Below are 22,335 nucleotides of genomic sequence, written 5' to 3'. Positions count from 1 at the left end.
CTACTGATGGTACTTGGTACATGGGAAACAATATACGGGAGGACATGAAGCACCTTTTTAGGGTCAAAATAAGCTATGATAAGACATGGAGATGCAGAGAAAAGGCCCTTATGTATGTCAGAGGGACACCTGAGGAATCATACTCCAAGTTACCTGGATACATGTGTCGGTTGGAGCATAAGAACCCAGGTACAATTAATTATTATGTAGCAGAAGATGGTCATTTCTTGTATTTGCTTCTTCTCCCTAGGTGTTTCTAGGCGTGGATTCCAGTATTGTCGTCCTATCAATTGTGTGGACGACACGTTCTTGAAGAATAAGTATGGTGGCCACATGCTCTGTGATGTTGCGTTGATTACAAGCAACCAGTTGTTTCCTATTGCGTTTGCATTGGTGGACAGTGGAACCATAACTCTTGGAATTATATCATGAGAAAATTGATGGAAGCCATAGGGGACGTTGACAACCTACCTTTTGTATTGGACAGGCATAAAAGCATTAATCATGCTTTGGAGCTTGTGCTCCCAGATGCCTATCACGGTGCATATTACCACCACATCTAAATGAACTTGGTGGCAAAATTCAAAACTGACCACTGTCAAGACATCATGAGGCGTGCAGCGTACGCATTTCGAAGAACATAATTTCACAAGTTCTTTGATAAGATTAAGGTAATTGATCCGCCCATTGCTCAATATCTTGAGGGAATTGGTTTTGAAAGATAAAGTAGCACATATTTTCTTGGAAACCGATACAATATCATGACGAGTAATGTAGAGTCCAAGAACTTTACTTAGCTAGTTAGATAGTAGTATTATAATATTTATAGCATTATCTTTGTAACTGTGGATTTTTGGTTCAGACCGGGAATTATTTGGACACTCATAGTAGTACTTATAGATTTTCTAAGTTTAATCTATAGTTTAAGAATATTAATTTTAACCTAAGGTTTGATTATATGACTGATATTAAGAATAATATTTATTATACTATAAGGTTTAGAGGAGGACCAATAGGATTTTAAGCACATGTTATGAATGGGTGATTAAGAATTAAGCATTTTGAGGATTAAATTTAACAAGGAGTAAAGTTTGAATGCTATAAGGTCAGTCAGCAGCTTTGAATACATTGAGGGCTTAGTCAAGGCTGTTTACTCCATTCAAACTTAGCTAAAAATGTGTAATTTCGTGTTTAATTAATCAGCGTGTGCCGATATATGGCAGCTATAGGGGGCGATATATCGCAGCACGTAGATACGGAAAACACGAGACGATGCACGACAGCCTCGGGCATACTGGCCCAGGCGATATATCGCCTCCTTCAGTGTATTTTGAAATGTTTTGAATTCATTTTCCTTTCAGCCATTCAACCTCTTGATAAGTCCAGCATCTTTTTGAACGAGTCTTCAGCCTCTGCTGAACGATTATTCAAATTATTTTCACCTAAAAAGCTATTATTTTTATTCAAGTAAAATCAAGATCCTTTCATTCCTAAACTCTATAAATTGGACCTAGTACCCAGCCACTATTCATCTTTTGCTCTAAGTTCAGAGGCTGCAAGTGCTAAGTGAGTGTGAGAGTATAAACACCTGGGTTTGGGAATCATAAGCTTGATCATCATAAGCTTATCTAACACTTTGGGAAGTAAGGTTTTAGAGTATTTCGGTTTGAGGTGTAGATTGGTCTTACAAGTCTTCAAGGTAACTGTAAAGAACGCCCTAAACTAATATTTACAACACATTCGCATAACACAGTTTATAAAAGAATAACATTCATTATCAAAGTCTCAGGGGGACTTATTTAAAACCATGCAAGTTGGCGCCACAAGTTTTAAAATAAAACATAGGGTTTTATGCAAAGTTCAAAGAAACCAAAAATTTAAATAACTGAGTCCCACTGATAGTTTAGGAAAGTCTCTTAAAAACAAAACATAATTTAAAAATGGCGTTCTACGTCGATCGTTTTTCGTCCAAGGATTACCCCACGCCATACACCCCATGATGAAAGAACTCCTCACGTCACCACGCGTGCCATAGAGAAATCCTATTTGCTACCTGGAAGGAAAGTAAAGGGGTGAGCTAAAAGCCCAGTAAGGAAGTACAAACAAATAAGCAAGTAAGAATACAACAAATACAAACACTAACGTTCATCTAAAACATCATGGTATATCATAACATAATCGTAACATATCATCATATCATAATATAATCGTAACATATCATCATATCATAACATAATCGTATCATATCATCATATCATAACATAAACGTGACATATCATCATATCACAAACATACAGCATACATGATGAGCATGGAACGCTAGTTGTCCATGTCACCCTATGAGATAAACAGGAGATCACTGGTCCTTGAATAACCTCGGCGCGTCCGCCCTAGGAGTCACGTCTCAATGTCCTTAGTAACTCATTCGATGTATCTGACATCGTAATATGTTTGATGTATCTAACATCGTATTCTGTTTGATGTATCTGACATCGTAACCGGTTTGATGTATCTAACATCCATACACATATCACATTCAACATATCATCACGTTATGGCATTCATAATTCATAACAATTCATTCACACAACAGTCTTACCATTCACAGCATAAAATCATAGAATCTATCTAACTTCCTTACCTCAAGTCCAAGCTAAGAATTTCACAATCTTTCAACGAGCCTATATCATAATCAAAATAACATTTCTTAGGTTCATAAAATTACTATTTTGCCCTTCCATACAACTCATGTGCGCATGGGCCATGCACTCATGATAACAGTTACACTAAACATGCAATTATCGCCAAAAAGAATAATACTCGTTTTTACCCATTTTACATGCATGATCGTTTTATAACAACCACATAGTTGAATATTAAACATAATTTTGGACGTAAAAGTGGATTTGCATGTAACATGCATACGTGGGAACATTGCGTAATAAAGACGTTTTCAAAAACGATAATTCTACATTTCTTACTTTTATTGTTTTAAAATCAATAGACATATTGCATGCTTTATTTTTCTTAAAATTTCTAAGTTGATTAAATTTCTCAAAACATTATTTATTCTATAAAATTATTTTATTTTAGCTTAAAAATAAAATATGTGACAAATTTCATTCATTAATCTCAAATTACAAAGAATTTACCAAAAAGCTTGGGTTTAATTAAAATACCTATTTTTAATATGTTTCTTTAGAAAAATAAATTTTATCATTGTGTTACATAAATGAGATGAGAAAAAAATATTTTTAAGTGTGGAAAAATATATTTCTATTTAAATTATTTAAGACTTAGTTTTATGTGACAAAATCCATATGTGACAATTAAATAACAATTTTTAACCTTTTTAAATCAAACTTTCAGCCACCATTTATTTTCTCAAAAATCACAAATAAATAGAATCTAAATATTTTTCTCAATCAAAATAAAGGAAAAATCATAACTTATCAAAATATGCATTTATACCATTAAAAATACCATTTTCAATATTACCATAACTTAGGAAAAATAATTTAATCCAAAAACTTATTCAATTCATTTTAGTGAAGCTCACTTTATATTTCCTTACAAAAATTCCAGCAACTATTTTTATCATTAAAAATCACCATAATCAATTTAAAAAGCTCATATTTTCTAAAATTCAATAAAAATTCTGTAGGTAAATAATTGAGTAAAATATCATTTTAATGGGACTTAAAATCCCCTTTTTAATTTCATAAAATTAACATAACATCAAGAACATTACTTATGCATGCAAGTCATCTTTTTATCAACTTTTACCCAACTATTTACAAAAAAAAACAGCAAGCTTAATTCCTCATGATACTCAACTTTTATCCCAAAAATCACATAAAATCATACATGTCCAAAACCTCATCATACTCTTATTATATGCATGTTTCTAATATCACCAACATATTCACATGAATTCTTTTAAAACCATTTTTTTTGCTATTTCATGAAAACCAACAAAACACTATCAATAACAATAACATATAGTAATTCATAAGCACCATATTCACATATGCCTTATATTATCCTAACATGTTTCTATCATTATTCTCATGCATCTTATAATTTATTCATTCTCAATATAACATATAGCTTATCAAAATTTCATGGATCCAAATATCAAGATTGCTAATTATCAACTTACCCATAATACATAGGTCCTAAAACATGGATCTAATATATTGAAAATCACACAACATCACACAAAAATATCAAGAACATACTTAGGTATGCCTAGGCCGAAATCTCCATGCATGCATTCATAGATTATCACCAATTCTTATGCATAGCACAATCAACATCACAACCCTTTTAAAACAAATCATACTTTCAAAATATACAGATCATATTCACCAATCCTACCAAAATCAACCATTAACATCCTCATCAAAACCTCATAGACAACTCACCAAAACCAATATAAAGGCTAAGAAAAGACCATTACCTCTCTTGATTGTAAAATCAAGAACACAATAAGATCAATACCCAAACTCCACACCCTTGTTCAAGCCTAGGGTTTTTATTGGAAAATCACCATGAGGAGAAGAAAGAACCCAAACACACACAACAATAAAACAAGTCAATAACATATTATCAATAAGAAGAGATTATACAAACAAGAAAAACAAGAGAACATACTCTAAGATGGGTTCCTCTTCACCTTCTCCTTCTTTCTTTCTTTCTTTCTTCCTCTCTCTCTCTCTCTCTCTACACGCCACTCTCTCTCTCTCTCTCTCTCTAGGTCACGGCAGCCACAAGAGCAAATGGCCCTTCTCCTCTTTCCTTTCCCCTTTATCATTATTCTCTCATAAAGCCTCACCAACACAAAATGGTAAGTTTCCTTTTCCCATTTTATTTTCTCTTAATTTCTCTTTATAAAAATGATCACATGCCTATCCCCAAAATAACTATTGTCTTCAATTTTTGATTTTTATTACTTAAAAGAAATAATTCCTTTCCCACTAGGTTCACACGCCCAAACACTCTATTTCCCTTTTCTTTTCCTTTTTTTTTTTTATAAATTAACTCAAATAAAATCTAAAATAAGGAAACATAAAGTGTGTAGAAAATCTACACATGTGTACCATGCTACCATGCACTAGCACACACTAAATCACTAGGGTGCATTACTATCTATCATACACCTTAGTGCATTCCACCATAGCTCACATAATTACCTCAATTGTCACACTTAATTAAAATGTAACACTAATAGTAAAATAACATGTTACACAATTATTCACTTATTAAATTAATCAACCAAACAATTCTAACAATTAAATAAAATAATAAACAATCAAATAAAACAAATAATCATCCAAATAAAAATAACAACACTTAAATAAAACAATTCATCACACTTAACATTTAAATAAAATAAATCACAAAAATTTTAAATAATCTAAAAATTTTTTTTTGGTGCACTACAATATACCCTCCTTAAAAGGAATTTCGTCCCGAAATTCTTTCTTACCAAATAACTCAGGGTATCTTGCTTTCATGTCATCCTCCAACTCCCATGTTGCTTCTCGTTCCGTACTATTCTTCCACAGGACCTTGACTAGTGGAATCCTTTTGGATCTTAGCTCCTTGATTCCCTTTTCTATAATGCGCTCAGGCTGTTCATCATAACTCAAGTCTTGCTTCAGCTGTAACGACTCGTAACTCAACACATGAGAGGGGTCTGACACATACTTACGCAACATCGAGATGTGAAAGACGTTATGCATTTCAGCTAATGCTGGGGGCAGTGCCAAACGGTATGCAACTTGCCCTATCCTGTCCAATATCTCAAATGGACCGATATATCTAGGGCTTAACTTCCCTTTCTTTCCAAAACGCATCACACCTTTCATCGGCGAGATTTTCAAGAAAACAAACTCGCCTACTGAAAACTCGATGTCCCTTCTCTTGAGGTCAGCGTAGCTCTTTTGCCTACTCTGCGCAGTAAGCATCCTTTGGCGTATCTTCTCAATTGCCTCACTAGCCTCACTAACTGCTTCAGGCCCTAAAATATGTTTCTCCCCAACTTCATCCAAGTGCAAAGGAGATCTACATTTATGCCCATAAAGCATCTCATAGGGAGCCATCCCTATGGTAGATTGGTAACTGTTGTTATACGAGAACTCCATTAGAGGTAGACATCGGTTCCAAGACTCTGAAAAGTCCAATGCACAGCACCTCAACATGTCTTCTAATATCTGTATAGTCCTCTCAGACTGGCCATCAGTCTGAGGATGAAAAGCAGTGCTGAACTTCAGTCTTGATCCCATAGCTCTCTGTAGCCCTTTCCAAAAGTTCGATGTGAAAACTGACCCTCGATAAGAAATTATCGACTTTGGCACCCCATGAAGTCTCACTATTTCACTAACATACAAGTCAGCATATTGATCCGTCGAGTATGTGGTCTTAACTGGCAGAAAATGAGCAGATTTAGTGAGTCTATCTACTATCACCCACACTGAGTCATGCTGCTTGATAGTTCTAGGCAACCCTACCACAAAATCCATCGTGATATCCTCCCATTTCCATTCAGGAAGATAGAGCGGTTGAAGCAACCCTGCTGGTCTCTGGTGTTCCGCTTTGACTTGCTGGCATGTCAAAAATCTAGCAACAAACTCAGCAATGTCCCTCTTCATCCCATGCCACCAATATAGTGCCTTGAGGTCTTGGTACATTTTCGTGGACCCTGGGTGCAAGGAATAAGGCGTTGTGTGTGCTTCTTTCATGATAATTTCCTTAATTTCAGCACTGTCAGGTACACAAATCCTATCCTTGAATCTTAGCAATCCACCATTAGACACCGTGAAATTGCTGCTGCCACCTTCTTGTACCAAAGCCTCTTGTTTCACCAAGGCTTCATCCAATTTCTCTCCTTCTCGGATTTGTTCTAGTAAAGAGGATTGCAATGTGAGGTTTGCCAAACTTCCTGTCACAATTTCAATCCTAGCATTTATGATCTCCTTCTGAAGAGGTATCTCTATCGCATGCAGCGCTGAGACACTCCCATGTCCCCGCCTACTCAAAGCATCGGCAACTACGTTTGCCTTGCCTGGGTGGTATAGAATCTCGCAATCATAATCCTTTACTAATTCCAACCACCTTCGCTGCCTCATGTTTAGTTCCTTTTGTGTGAAAAATTATTTCAGACTTTTGTGGTCGGTGTATATCTCACACCTATCTCCGTACAGGTGATGTCTCCATATCTTGAGCGCGAATACTACAGCTGCCAATTCAAGGTCATGAGTGGGATACCGCTGCTCATAATCCTTGAGTTGTCTGGAAGCATAAGCTACCACCTTCCCTTCTTGCATCAACACGCATCCCAAACCGTTCTTTGACGCATCACAGTATACCACAAATTTTCCGCCCTCAGTGGGAACACAAAGGATAGGCGCGGAAATCAACTTATCCTTCATGGTCTGAAAACTCTCTTCACATTTTTCTATCCATGCGAACTTCTGATGTTTCCGGGTTAAGTTAGTCAACGGGGTAGCGATCTTCGAGAAACCCTCGACAAACTTTCTATAATAACCTGCCAACCCTAAGAAACTCTGAACTTCTGAGGCATTCTTTGGCTGGGGCCAGTCTCTAATGGCCTCGATCTTTGATGGGTCTACTACAATCCCATCCTTGGAGACTATGTGCCCTAAGAAGGTTACCTGTTCCAGCCAAAATTCGCATTTAGAGAACTTGGCGTACAACCGATGTTCCCGCAATCTGTTTAGAGTCAATCTCAAATGCTCTTTGTGCTCCTCCTTGGTCTTTGAGTAAATGAGGATATCATCAATGAACACTACTACAAACTTGTCCAAGAAATCCATAAATACCATATTCATCATATCCATAAAGGCTGCTGGGGCGTTGGTGAGTCCAAAGGACATCACTAAGAATTCGTAGTGTCCATAGCGAGTTCTGAAGGCCGTTTTTGGTATGTCTCCCTCTTTCACTTTCAACTGATGGTACCCAGACCGCAGATCAATCTTTGAGAACACTGAAGCCCCTTGTAGCTTATCAAAAAGGTCGTCTATCCTAGGCAAAGGATACTTATTCTTAATGGTGACCTTATTGAGCTCTCGATAATCAATGCACATCCTCATACTCTCGTCCTTCTTCTTCACAAATAGGACTGGTGCTCCCCATGGCGAATGGCTAGGTCTTATGAACCCTTTGTCCAACAACTCTTGTAGTTGGTTCTTAAGTTCCTTTAACTCTACTGGTGCCATTCGATAGGGTGCCTTAGATATCGGTGCAGTTTCAGGTGCAAGCTCGATTACAAACTCGATCTCTCTGTCCGGGGGTAGTCCTGGTAATTCCTCGGGAAACACCTTCGGGAACTCGCAAACAATATGAACATTTTCTGGCTTTAGTTCTGACTCCTTAGACTAATCCACTACACTGGCAAGGAATGCCGAACATCCATGTTGCATCATATTCTGTGCTTCCAGTGCAGATATTATGGGTGTTCGAAGGCCTGCTACTTCACCTTTAAAGGAGAAAACCTCTCCTTCCTTTGGCCTGAACTCTACGATCTTCTTTCGACAGTCTATCGTAGCCCCATGCTTGGATAACCAATCCATGCCGAGTATGACATCATAATCCAGTATACTCAGTTCTATGAGATCTGCTGGGCACTCTCTACCTTCTACCATTACAGGTGTTGACAGTAACCACTTATTTGACAACATCATATCTCCCGATGGCAACAACGTACTAAAGTTATGTGCAAACATCTTACAAGGCATATTCAGTCTATCAATCACATTCATGGAAACATAGGAATGAGTTGCTCCAGAATCAATTAAGACTCTACACATTGTACCAGATATAGGGAGCTGACCTGTAACCACGGTGTTGCTATTGGCCGCTTCGTTCTGAGTTAAGGCGAAGACTCTTGCTGGCACCAGATTGTTATTGTTATTCTGTCCCGCCTTCCATTGTGGGTAATTCTTCCGCAAGTGTCCTGCCTGGCCGCACTTGAAGCATTTGTTGGTACCGGCCTGACACTCTCCTGGGTGTTTCCTTGTGCATTTAGGGCAGGTAGGATGCTCAACTCGGTTGCCTTGTTGGTTCCCACGGTTCCGGTAATTGAAGCGGTTATTGCGGTTACTATGGTTATGAGAGTTGTGGTTGCTGCTGTTCGGGACTGGAGGTCTAGGCCTTTTATCAACCCCACTATTCTGTCCTTCGATAGCCTTTCTCTTATTGCTCTCATGGAAGTTCTTGTTGCGGTGGCTCTCTCTTCTAGCGGCATTATCCTTCCATATTCGATCCTCCAAATATTCAGCCTCAAGAGCTCTATCCAATACTTCTGCATAACTAGCCACCTCAGCGCTGGTCATCCTAACATCCCTTGCTATCATCGGTTTGAGTCCCTTTACAAACCTCTGAACTCGCATTGCATCAGTCGGCACCACTTCAGGGGCAAATTTGGCCAATCGATCGAACTTCTGTGCATAGTCGGTGACCGAAAGGCTCCCTTGAACCAGAGTTATAAATTCATCAACCTTAGTTGCTAGCACCGCTGGACTATAATACTTCTTACTGAATGCCTGGACAAACTGCGCCCAAGTCATGGTATTTGGATCATGGGTCTGTTTAGTCACGTCCCACCAAATACGTGCATCCATCTTAAGTAGATAAGCTGCGCAGGAAACAATTTGGCGATCATCTAACTCCATATGATCAAAAATAGCCTCAACAGACCTTAGCCAATCTTCTGCCACCATTGGATCAACTTTCCCTTCAAACGTCGGTGGGGCTTGTTTCCTGAAGCGTTCATATACTGGTTCAAACCCATAGGCTACAGGTTGTGGTGCAGGTGGTGGTACTGGTGGCTGCGGTTGTGCCACTGGTACTTGAGGTATAGGGTGCATTTGAGATGTCTGTGGTGCTTGTCTAGCTTGCGCTAGCTCCTCATCTCTTAGTCTCAACTCTTCTCTTAACCCTGCCACCTCTGCAGCCAGGTCCACAGTTGGCGCTGCTGGAGCTGCAGGTTGAACAGTTGGCACTTCAACATCAGGGATGGCCGTAGTTTCAGATCTTGTGGAGGTACCCTTTCCTCTGCCTCTACCTCTTCCCCTTCCTCCTGTTCCTTTGGTTGACATGATGAAGTTCTAAGGCAATCACAGGAAAAATCATAAGGAAGGAACTTTGCATATCGATGGATATTTGTAAATCATGCATTCACATCACACTATTAAATTTGCAATAAAATATCCATAGCATTCAAAAATGTTTAAAGTATTCCAAAATTAAACAATCCCAAAAAGTGTTTAATTAATCCAAAACATATTTCCTTAAAGTTTTAGAAAAAAAAATTATTATTGATCCATCTTATTTATTGGCATCCCCATGCGACGATCATGAAGTGGACTCTAGTCCTCGATGGTGCACTCGTCCCCTGAATCATAGTTGAAAATGTCCTCCGGAATGTGGTAGTAGTCAGGCGCACTTGCCATAATCTCCATCCTCGGGGTCGGACGCGGTATAGCACACAGTACTTCTTCCACGTCATATATCGACTCTAAACGCTCCTCTATTTCGCCATCATCTGTCATTACTAATACCAACTCCTGATGATCTAGCTCGTAACTTACCAAAAAGTCGCGAATCGTAAACTCCATAGTGCTAAACTCCATGTCATCTATCACAACGTTATTCCATGATTGATTTAACTGTAAAAGAGCCTCTGGGTACATTGACAACGCATCACTCATTACCCAGTATTGTTCTATGGGCCAAAGCAAGGCTCCTCTCTTATTCATCATTCTTTGTATACGTTCGCAAACCTCCTTCGTCGTCTTTAAGACCGCTACCTTCCAATCGTAGTAGTCTTCGTCAAGCTCAACTTTAGGAATTGCACGGATCTCCTTAATCAATTGTTTCTTTGTTGTTCTTAACACAGGAGGCATATTTACTACAGCAGTTAACAATAGAAAAAGAATTAAATAAAATAGAAACAAGCAATAACACATAAGCAAATACTTACGACGTGGTGAAGTGAGATTTTCCCATCTTTAGCGTGTATGGGGGGGGGGGGGTCCTTGGAAAACATGGACGACCGTCTCTAATACCATTTGTAAAGAACGCCCTAAACTAATATTTACAACACATTCGCATAACATAGTTTATAAAAGAATAACATTCATTATCAAAGTCTCAGGGGGACTTATTTAAAACCATGCAAGTTGGTGCCACAAGTTTTAAAATAAAACATAGGTTTTTATGCAAAGTTCAAAGAAACCAAAATTTTAAATAACTGAGTCCCACTGATAGTTTAGGAAAGTCTCTTAAAAACAAAACATAATTTAAAAATGGCGTTCTACGTCGATCGTTTTTCGTCCATAGGATTACCCCACGCCATACACCCCATGATGAAAGAACTCCTCACGTCACCACGCGTGCCATAGAGAAATCCTATTTGCTACCTGGAAGGAAAGTAAGGGGGTTAGCTAAAAGCCCAGTAAGAAAGTACAAACAAATAAGCAAGTAAGAATACAACAAATACAAACACTAATGTTCATCTAAAACATCATGGTATATCATAACATAATCGTAACATATCATCATATCATAATATAATCGTAACATATCATCATATCATAACATAATCGTAACATATCATCATATCATAACATAAACGTGACATATCATCATATCACAAACTTACAACATACATGATGAGCATGGAACGCTAGTTGTCCATGTCACCCTATGAGGTAAACAGGAGATCACTGGTCCTTGAATAACCTCGGCGGGTCCGCCCTAGGAGTCACGTCTCAATGTCCTTAGTAACTCGTTCGATGTATCTGACATCGTAATCTGTTTGATGTATCTAACATCGTATTCTGTTTGATGTATCTGACATATGTGATGCCCCACATCACTATGGCTGCTTCTGGAATGACGACTGACCCTACAAACCAAGACAAGTCTTTTCAGCATGCTTTGTCCTCACTCGCACACTTCTTGGGAAAACTTCCCAGGAGGTCACCCATCCCTAGATTACCCCAGGTCAAGCACGCTTAACCATGGAGTTCTCAAGTGATGGGCTACCGAAAAGAAGATGCACCTTCCTGATATAGGTAGTACCCATCAATCCATTTAATCCCTCTTCAACTGTGTAGTCCCATACCTACACAGTCTTAGAATCATTACACTTGACCTTCCCCAGGCGGTGTGGGATTGCACAGCTTACCCGGTCTTTCCCCTTACGGATCACGGGATTCTGACTGTCACAGTAACCCAAAACTCTAGTTCAATTCTGTATTTGTTCTTTTAATTTCTCATAATCTTCTACTCAGCCTCTAACCTTAATCTTTATTTTGGTTAGGAAATCTAAGTTCTTGAGCACATAAGTTTTGGTAAGTATGTTTCTCAAAGGTTTAGTCATTCCATTCCATCCATTCTTTTCATTACTTTTTCTTCAATCTACTCACCCTGTTATATATGGTTATAGGAGTGTTCCAAAAGTCCCAACGCTGTCCTCTTATCCCGGTAACTTTGGTAAGGAAAATAGGATAGAATCTATATGTTTTATGCTTATGTTATCTTATGTTTTATGTTATGAAATATCTTATGAAATATGTTATGAATATGTATGTTTGTAGGCTTGGGCATATGACCCATATGACTAATAAGACCCCAAATAGATTATGGGCATATGACCTACTTAGCTAGTAGGACCCCACTAATCTCATGGGCATATGACTTGTTTAGTCTATGGGACCCCAAGTAATAATGGCCATTATAGTATGTGTATGTATTAAGTGTTATGTTATGTCTTTATGTTTCTTATGAAATTTATATACATGATGTATGTGTTAGATTTTCCTTGCTGGGCATTAGGCTCATTCCTTTTTGTTTTATGTGTAGGAAAATAGCTTTAGTGGCGGTAATGTTCGTGGGTGCTTGGGATTGTGTATCGATGGTGAATGGATTCAAGGAGTCGAGAGTTCGATTTCGAGGATGTAGTGTTTTATTTATGGGTTTATGTGTAATTTTTTCGCACTTTCTATGTAACTCCTTTATTTTAAATTATGTTATGCTTTTAAGACAATGGGATCCCATATCCTTCTTGATATTTTGTAAGTAACTCTTATTTTTACAAGTTACCGAATAAAATTATGGTATTTTCGCAAATGTAAGTTTTAGTAAGAATTTGTATGTATAGTTTCGTTAATGGTCCAAGAGTCTAGAGTAGTTGGGTCATTACAGTTGGTATCAGAGAAATGGTTCCTTCGCATGAAGTTCTCCTCGATACACACACTCAAAAGCTCCGAATCTGACCGCCAAGTAAGTATTTAAGTTATAGTTATTTTGCTTATGTATAGCTAACGATTTTTAGTGTTTATGTTTTCAGTTAAGTATGAACGGAGCTTTAACCTATGAAGATATCCGAGCCATTAAGGCTTTAAAGAGAATAAGGGAACCAAGGAACACCGTAGGAACACTAGAGAAAATCACTCAGAGATTGATCTTGTCCCACAAAGAGATAGGTCACCTTCAAGAGTCTAAGCAAATCATGATGAGAGTTGCAGAACAATATGTCCTAGTAATTAGGCTTTTTAAAGATTTTCCTTCAGTAATTTCACCTTTAGAAGAAATATGGGAGACTATAAATAATGATGATGACTTACAAGTAGCCCTAAGATATTACTCTCTCATACTTAAGTTCACCTATGATTTAGAGTTTCAATTCACTAATGAGCAACAACATAGGATCTTCTTGGATCTTCCCCGAGGAAATTTTAAGGCTCAAGACAATGATGATTATGAGGAGATAGATGACGATATGCTAGATGAAGGATCGGATGTAGAAGATCCCGATTTTTAGAATAGTTAGTTTTTCATTGTTTGTTTTATTTCTTTCTTTATTTTATGATTGTAATAAGTGAAAACCATTTTTCCAAATGAATAACATGCTATTTTATTATCATGTATGAGATTGAATTTTTTTCGCAATCATAATAAGTAATAAATAAAATGAATAATGACTAAGTTCGGTGAGGGTGGATACAAATCAATGAACCAAGTTTCCTTATTGAGAGTTAGGGGGCCATAGTACTGGGAACGATTTTACTGATCCCAGCCCTCCCTCAATATGGTTAACTTTGGAACAAAGATAAGTTTCGAGCCTGAGAATTAAGTCATATAGGATGATTAGAAACACACTTAGAAAATAAAGATGACTTGTTTTCACTACAACAATATTGAGTATATATTACATTAAAGAATAGCATATTTTTAAAATTGCTATTATTAATGGGGGATTAAAATTAACACGGAACTGATGAATAGTGATGAATAGTGGGGATTAAAATTTTTGGCACCATATGACTAAAATCCCAGGCGGCAAAATGAATTTATGCCAACATTCCCTTTCTCTCAGATTTTCTCAAGCCTTTCTCTCAGCCTCAATCTCTCACTCACGAAGTCTCTCCGCCCTCACGAAGTCTCTCCGCCCTCACGAAGTCTCTCCGCCCTCACCGAAGTCTCTGCCTCACGAAGACAACTTTCCAGAGTCGCGTCTCTCTGCCTCTCCGTCTGGACAGTTGTTGTGCTCACCGATCGCCTCAGTGACGAGGAGTCTCTTTCACTATCTTCCGATCGTGGCTGGTATTGCTCTGCTATTAGTCAATCGTTGTTAGATTTTCTTATAAAGTTCATTTAAAAAAAAAACTGGAGCTTTCCATTTCTAAAGTGAGAGTAAAACTCATTATTTCTGACTAACAAACTTGTAATTAGGTACTTCTTAAGTCTTTCTTATATAAAAGATTGGCCTGTCTGATTCTGCTTGCAGATTTTCTTATCTCATTCTTCAAATTTTTTTTTTGCCCATCCCCAGATTGCACCTTTTGATATTGAGTTTTCAGTGACACACAAGGAACTTGACTTCTCTCATTTGCTGGTTAGTTCCTCCAGAGCTAAACCTTTTGATGCTATTCTTAACTAAAAATTTCATATAATGGAAGGAAGGTCTCAATTGTTGTTGAACTGTATTTCCAGGATCATTTAAGACGGCTACTTAGAGGTCAAGCCTCTCTATTTGATTGGTCTAGATCTTCTTCCCTGGCGAGGACCTTATCACCCAGAGTTTTGGAAAGTCAAATAGATGCTAAGAAGGTTTGTGATTCACTTGCAACTATTTATGCTGTTATTATTTTTTAGTGTGTAATACGTATATACATACAAGTATATAATTTTTTTTAAATTCTTAAATTTCTTTAGAACTCTGTTTAGTTCTTAGTTCAGCAAGCTCTTGAATATTTTTTTGCTGATGATATCAGCTTTGATGCTTTAAGGGAAGAATAAATGATAACCTTGTGGAGATGAACAAATTACATGAGAGAAATCTATGAGATACATAGACTAGTGCATGGAAGTTTATGACAATAGAGTTGAACCATTTTGAAATGCCTGAAAGTTCAAGTGTTTACAATTTCAAGCCCCTAGTTATTCATCGAGTAGTATTGAATCTGTAAGTATATTTGGTTTAAACTGAAATTACTCAACTCAATACACCAAACAAATTCAATAGCTTCTTTTTCTTTTTCTTTTTTAATAATGAAACAGTGCCATCAAATTGTTTGGGAAAAAGAAAATCGATTAAGTTTCTTAGTCATTAATGCAAAATACCTGATCACTGTCAAAGAGAGCATCCCAGTTTTTGGCCTCTAGAAGTTTCCGGGTGTCAGAGTAGCTCAAGGAAATCTGGTAGTTCAGGTCCCCAAGCCATATGATCCGACTACAATCGTTTTCCAACAGACATATCAGATAAATATCTGTTACTTGAGACTAGCTTAAGTGGTTGAGTGTGTGAGTGAAAGGGTTCTAATCCCGTAGTATAAAAAGAAAAATCAGATAAAATTCTGTTCAAGTTTTCAATCAACTATTATAGAGGGCATTGTTGTCTGTAATAGATCCATTAGTTGTTTGTCTGAACTGGAGATCTCACTAATCTTGTCACTCAACCCCTCAACCAATCCCAACAAGTTTTCTCTTTCTGATGATAACTTAGTGACATCTTCAAGTAAGTTTCTTCTCTCACTCTTGAGCTCTTCAATCAAAGCATCTGACTCTTTAGTTCATGCCCTTTACAGGCTAATGGAATGCTAGCGTATTTTGTGACACTGACCACCTATTTTGGCCTTTGGTGGTAAGAAACTTTTCCATGATGGCTTACCAGTCAAGTTGAAATAGCTTTTAGAGCCTGAAGTTATTATAGTATTACTCAGTTGTGTAGCATCTTTTTCATTTAAAACCGATGTCTTAGGTTTTATTCATCTTATTTTGTTTTTCAGACTTCACCTTCTGAATTATTGCAGTGATCACTAATTCACTATGATTAATGTGCATCATTATTCATTACAATGTTATTAATTAATTTGTCTGTTTTACTCTTATTTACAAATTCTTTGTGAAATGTTGGAATTTATTAGCTGATGAGATATTCTGAAATTTCATAATGTTCCAAGTGAAATATTTCTTTGTTTTAAGTTAAAGGACAGTGCTGCCGGTTAATTACTATTTTGAAAGTTAGATGCTTATATTGTTCAATTTGGGATTGATATAAGCAATGTGCTATATTATATCTTGGTACTTTTTTTTGGCTGTCTTCAGGTTTGGCATATTCAATCCTTCAACTGTTTATGATCATTTGGGAGAAATATATTCTGCCCTTATTTTCGGAAGCTTGGTTTTTTGCATTTTATTATACATAAAAGTAAGGATTTTGAATTGTTATGTAATACAATTGTTGTTCCCCTTTCACAAATATGAACTTAGAGATACATTTTTGAGACTCTTTCTTTCTGTTTTAAGGGCCATGTGGCACCGTCTTCCACTGATTCTAGCTCGTCTGGGAACATCATAATTGATTTCTATTGGGTAAGTGTGATTCTTCTGGGATTTCTGCTTTTCTTGTTTATTAAATTTGGGATGTGGTAAATTAGAAAAAAACTGTAATGAGATAAGGTTGTGAAGGTACATGTAAATTTAGGATTGTCGACTAGGTTTTTGGAGTGTGACATTCTTTGTAAGGATAATTCACCTATCAGTTGTTCTTAAGTCTTATTCAAGGGCTTTGTGCTATCACATGTAAATACTATTAGAAATCACAATAGTTCTCTGCTTGATTTCTTCTTCTTTTTTATTTATCTAGTTTTTTAATTTAAATAATCATAATAATAAAATTAGCACAAGTCTTGGCACCACTTGTCAACTGTCAAAGGACTTTGAGTGGATTTTTGGTGGTGGTGGTTGTTACTTGTTTCTGTTAGTTTTTTGTTGTTGTCATTTTTACTATTTCAATTTTGCTAGAGAGTATGTGCTTTGTAGCAGCTTAAACTCTGCTGGGTTACTAAGTGTATGCGGTCATTATTGAAATTTTCCCAAACCATAACTTTTGAATATCCTTTCGAATTTCGATTGTCTTTTTGCAGGGTATGGAACTCTATCCTCGCATTGGTAAAAACTTCGACATTAAAGTTTTTACAAATTGCAGATTTGGAATGATGTCTTGGGCAGTTCTAGCTGTAACCTATTGCATAAAGCAGGTAGCGTCTATGGGATAGTTGTGAATTATGCCTAATTATGTCAGTAATTCAGCATCACTTTGTTTATGTCCATGGTGTTGGTTGATGTGCCAGTTGCAATATGAATTGCATTTTAGGTTTGAAACTTGGCTCGCTTACAATTTGAAATATGTGGCAGCAGTGTAGCCATTTGATTGTGTGAACTTAGACTGTTAAAATTTTATTAACGAATCTGAGTTGCTTTGCCACAAAATCTCTACAATCCATTTCCAGCGGCCAATCATTTTCCCTCTTGTTCAAGGATTGTTTCTCTGTATAATTCATTTGAACAAAAAGAACACTTAATCTTACTTTACTGTGTGCCCGTGCAGCTGGCCTGGTGGTTATTTCTTACCTCTAAATCAGACCCGACCTTCCTGTTTTACACTTCTACAACAGATTGCTTTGTGGACACACTCTTTAGCTCTTTTGCTAGTATTTAACGTCTATCTTTTTTCTTTTTACCAGTATGAAGTGAACGGCAAAGTGGCTGATTCAATGCTTGTTAATACCATATTGATGCTGGTGTATGTTACTAAGTTTTTTTGGTGGGAAGCTGGATACTGGAGCACAATGGATATTGCACATGATCGAGGTTCTACATCCTTTTATTTTAACTTTCCATCCTTGTTATCCATTATTTTATTAAACATCATTTTGGCAATAATCTTCTGGATGGTTTGATATTTTGGAACATGTACAAATATAGATGTCTTATTATTTTTTTGAATGCATACTAAGCATAACTTATATTTATGAATTAAGTGAGATAGAAATAAGATAACTCATCTTCTATGAAGTCATCATCATTAAAGTCTCTTACTTTCGTTACCATTCGAAGATTATAGTTACTTCCCCTTTAACCTTTTCCATCTATTGCTGTATTTGATCCCAATTACTTGGATTGGCTACCATGACGTTGCAAATTCTTGGCCTTAATTTTAGCAGATAAATTGTTTCTACTACCTAATTTTTCACTGTGATTAGAAGAGACCAAATAATTATTAAACAAATGTTCTTGTAGTGCTGAATTTATCTATTGCTTCTTTCCCGTTCTTTTGGTTTGTTCATACTTTCTCTCATTTGGATCATTGTACCTATCATTTTGACAGCTGGTTTTTATATTTGCTGGGGATGCCTTGTATGGGTGCCTTCTATATATACTTCTCCTGGCATGTACTTGGTCAATCATCCCGTACACCTTGGAACTCAGGTATAAAGTTTTCTATTCTAAGTTTATTTGGTCAATAAAATGTAATATTACTGCTTTCGTTCAGGAACAGTTCCAAAATGTTTTTCAACCTTTTCAAAATGTGAACACTTTTCTGCATTACTAGAGAGTAGGAAACTATAGCAATGGCTATGTAGATACCTTGGTGGGATTCAAACTTTAGACCTTATGGAAGCAAACCACATGTCTTCCCATTTGAGCTAACTCCCCTTGGTATACACCAGTAATATTATTATTAGCTTGTAAAAGCTATATATTGGCAATTTGATTCTAGATTTGAGTTAGAAGCTGCAAATCTATTCTACCAGCCAAATGCAAAAGTTGAATGCTTGTAACTTTGTTTGTAAGCTGCCAAGCCCATGAGATGAGCGTAGACTTGATTTTTTTTGCAACCAACCATACTTTCTTTTCTGTCCTATTTCCCCATTGTCCCTGTTAAATTAATTCTTAATTTTAGTTGTCTACTTTGCTTTGTCACAGTTGGCACTCTACATCCTAGTAGCAGGCATTCTTTGCATATACATCAACTACGACTGTGATAGGCAAAGGCAAGAGTTTCGCAGAACAAATGGCAAAGCTTTGGTTTGGGGTAAAGCTCCATCAAAGGTATATGGTTCTCTGAAACTCGTTATTTGGTTCTCATTATACATACAATTTTCTGTATATCTGCTGCTAAATCCTGCATAATTCTTCCCTTTCTGTTTCATAGATAACTGCCACTTACACTACCACAACTGGGGAAACAAAAAGCAGCATTCTTTTAACTTCGGGATGGTACGTTTTCAGGCTCTGCCATGTAAATCTGAACTAACTGGATTTTTTTTTCTTCTTGGTTATGAATGCGGGGGGTTCATAACCAAGAAGAAATATTAGCTAATCCAAGTAAGTAATTTTAGTTGTTCCATGTAAATATAACTGCCACTTGTGCAATATTAGCTTTCATTCATAACCACTATGTCCCAGAAATATTAGCTGCATTTTTCTGGACTGTTCCAGCTCTTTTTAACCACGTAAGTAATTTTCCTTCTGGGGTTTAGATTTGTTTATGTTGTTAGAAGTTATGTTTGAATTGAATCACTTTTGTCCTGCAGGCTTTACCCTACTTTTATGTGGTGTTTCTTACAATCCTTCTCCTCGACCGGGCGAAAAGGGATGATGATCGGTGCCGATCCAAGTAAGCAAACACAATCTCATCATTTGTTTATGAAAAATTATATGTCCCTTAAAAATTGCAAAGGTAAACCTTCCAAATTTAGTTTTTCAAATAGATCCCGAAGTTGAGGTAATTCATTAGTTAAAACTTACCTTACGAGTGCTACTAGTTTATTTGCTTGTATGGGAGAGACAAACTCTGATCATGTTAGTGGTTTCTGGTCCAACAGGTGTAGACAATTTACAAACCGATACCAGTGTAGAGAAAAATAAATAAGTAGACGAAATGAATAATGGTTTGCGCGTTTTCATACAGATAAAGGCATAAAATCTTGACATGTGATTGTTATTGTAGGTATGGAAAATACTGGAAATCGTACTGCGAGAAGGTTTGGTACAGGGTCATCCCCAGAATTTACTGAGAAAATGTTGCACAAGTGTTTGTTCTATGTTGAGAATGGCATGTATATTCAGCCTTTCCAAATTAAATGATGGCAGGCTGGCATCATGTTGTTGTTATTGTTGTTTTTGTAATGGTCAACTTTATGGATGTTGTATTTCTCTCATCTTCAATGACCAAAAACTTTTCTTGTTTAGGAAAATTACTATAAAGTTTTGTTTCTATTTTTCATTTTTGAAGTAAAAATTGTTCAAGATTATAAAACTTTATTATGTTATGCTTTCAAACTTAAGTTAGAACTAAGATCTCATGAAGTAGACACATTTATGGTTTGAATTAGTTATTGTTTAATGTAATACTTATGGTTTATCAATCTATTGAGAATTACATTTTATGATTAATTTTGAATTTTTTTTTATCAAAATACAATAATGAAAATCTTTTAATTAAAAAAAAACCATATAAGTATACTTATCAAAATAAAATTTAAAATTTTATTACTATATGTTATGATTTAAAAGCATATTATAAGCGTAAAAAATCGTTATGGTTTATATAATATAACAAACTAAAAATGTTATCAAAATAATCAAATGTAACAGTTGAAAAGTGTTATGAAAAAAATACAAGATTAAACTTCAAATTTATAATCAAAAACTCTATCTAAATGTTATTATTTGAATATTATAGCATCTAAAAATGTGTTATTGAATAGTTTAAGATAACACCGAACATAACATTCAAAAAATGTTATAGAAAAGACTGGACTTTTAATAACATGGGCTACGTTAGCATTTTCAGAAGTGCTATCAATAGTCCCAGATAGCACTTTTTAAGTGTTATGAATACTGTTTTTTCTTGTAGTGTTTTCTAAGTATAGAAACCCACTCTAATAATAAATAAAGACCTATATAATTTTTTCATAAGAAGTCATAATAAATAGGTCCGAGATATGTTTGTTTTAGAATAAGTTTTGCCTTAGAGCCTATTAGGGTAAGTTCTAACATGTTCTCGACTGTTAGAACTTTGTTGAAGAAGTCGCTCCGAAGATCTGCACGCACCAACAGAAATGCCTCCAACGCCGTCCCAACAACCAATGAAGCCCCTCCAGTTCGCAGAAGAGGAGTGCGTGCTACTTCTAGCCGCAACGCGCCGACACTACAAGCTGACAACACTGCGGAGATCGCCAGACTGCTATAGCAAGTCGAGGAACTTTTGTAGCAACAACGCCAACAGGCTCAAACTCAGCCTCAGCCTCCGCCGCAGCCGCAGAAGAAGCCACAGCAAATGGCCCCAGCACCCCAACAAGTTGGTCCATATGGGGGATGGCCAATGACGAACTACGCGCCATATCCAGTACCAAACATGGAGCCAGTGTATGAGAGGTTCCGCAAATAGCACGCTCCAAACTTCGAAGGGACTACAGACCCCTTTGAGGCAGAAGAGTGGCTAAGGAACATGGAGCCGATTCTAACGCACATAAATCTCAGTAATGCGGACCGCATATCCTGCGTACTCGTCATTACTCAAGAAGGATGCCAAAATATGGTGGGACTTAGTTTAGCAGACTAACGATGTCGCCACCATGATATGGACAAGATTTGTGGAGCTGTTCCACAAGAAGTATTACAGCTCGGCAGTCATCGCTAATGGTAGAAGAAAATGCTCGTCAGTTCGACAGATTAACCAAGTTTGCACCAGAGTTTGTTCCAACTGACTTTATGAGGGTGACCAAGTTCTTTAGAGGACTTAGACCAAAGACTGAATTAGGGGTTAAGCTAGCAAACACGGGAAATACCACCTATGCCAATGTTCTAGAAACGGCAATAGAAGTAAAAAGGATTCAGATGAATGTTAGTGAGGAGAAGAGGGATTAAGCGATGGTTCCAGACCAAAAGTCTTTGCCCTGACCCAGGGAGGAACCCATGCTAGTAACAAGCATTTACAAGTCAGATCCT

General features: G+C 36.9%; 1 protein-coding gene across 1 annotated transcript; it reads left to right on the top strand.

Annotated features, from left to right (window-relative positions):
* Nucleotides 1–15,434: 15,434 nt before the first annotated feature.
* On the top strand, nt 15,435–20,641 carry LOC133823753 (7-dehydrocholesterol reductase-like). Its single transcript, XM_062256604.1, has 12 exons — nt 15,435–15,499; nt 16,106–16,177; nt 16,642–16,744; nt 16,843–16,908; nt 17,463–17,576; nt 18,063–18,189; nt 18,707–18,807; nt 19,306–19,431; nt 19,535–19,616; nt 19,762–19,835; nt 19,917–19,999; nt 20,333–20,641. Exons 1-12 carry the CDS (start codon nt 15,435–15,437, stop codon nt 20,397–20,399), a joined length of 1,080 nt encoding a protein of 359 aa, XP_062112588.1. The 3' UTR covers nt 20,400–20,641.
* Nucleotides 20,642–22,335: the final 1,694 nt, after the last annotated feature.

Source organism: Humulus lupulus, chromosome 3 (assembly GCF_963169125.1).
Source record: "Humulus lupulus chromosome 3, drHumLupu1.1, whole genome shotgun sequence".
Taxonomy (NCBI): domain Eukaryota; kingdom Viridiplantae; phylum Streptophyta; class Magnoliopsida; order Rosales; family Cannabaceae; genus Humulus; species Humulus lupulus.
Note: the sequence above shows the minus strand (reverse complement) of the source record. Positions and strands in the feature narration are given on the sequence as shown.

Bases quoted from the DNA above. Each gene is read 5' to 3' on its own strand.
- LOC133823753 (XM_062256604.1), top strand. From the start codon at position 15,435: ATGCCTGAAAGTTCAAGTGTTTACAATTTCAAGCCCCTAGTTATTCAT. The intron at 15,500-16,105 runs GTAAGTATATTT...CTGACTCTTTAG, and splicing joins CATCGAGTAGTATTGAATCT to TTCATGCCCTTTACAGGCTA. The intron at 16,745-16,842 runs GTAAGGATTTTG...TTCTGTTTTAAG, and splicing joins GCATTTTATTATACATAAAA to GGCCATGTGGCACCGTCTTC.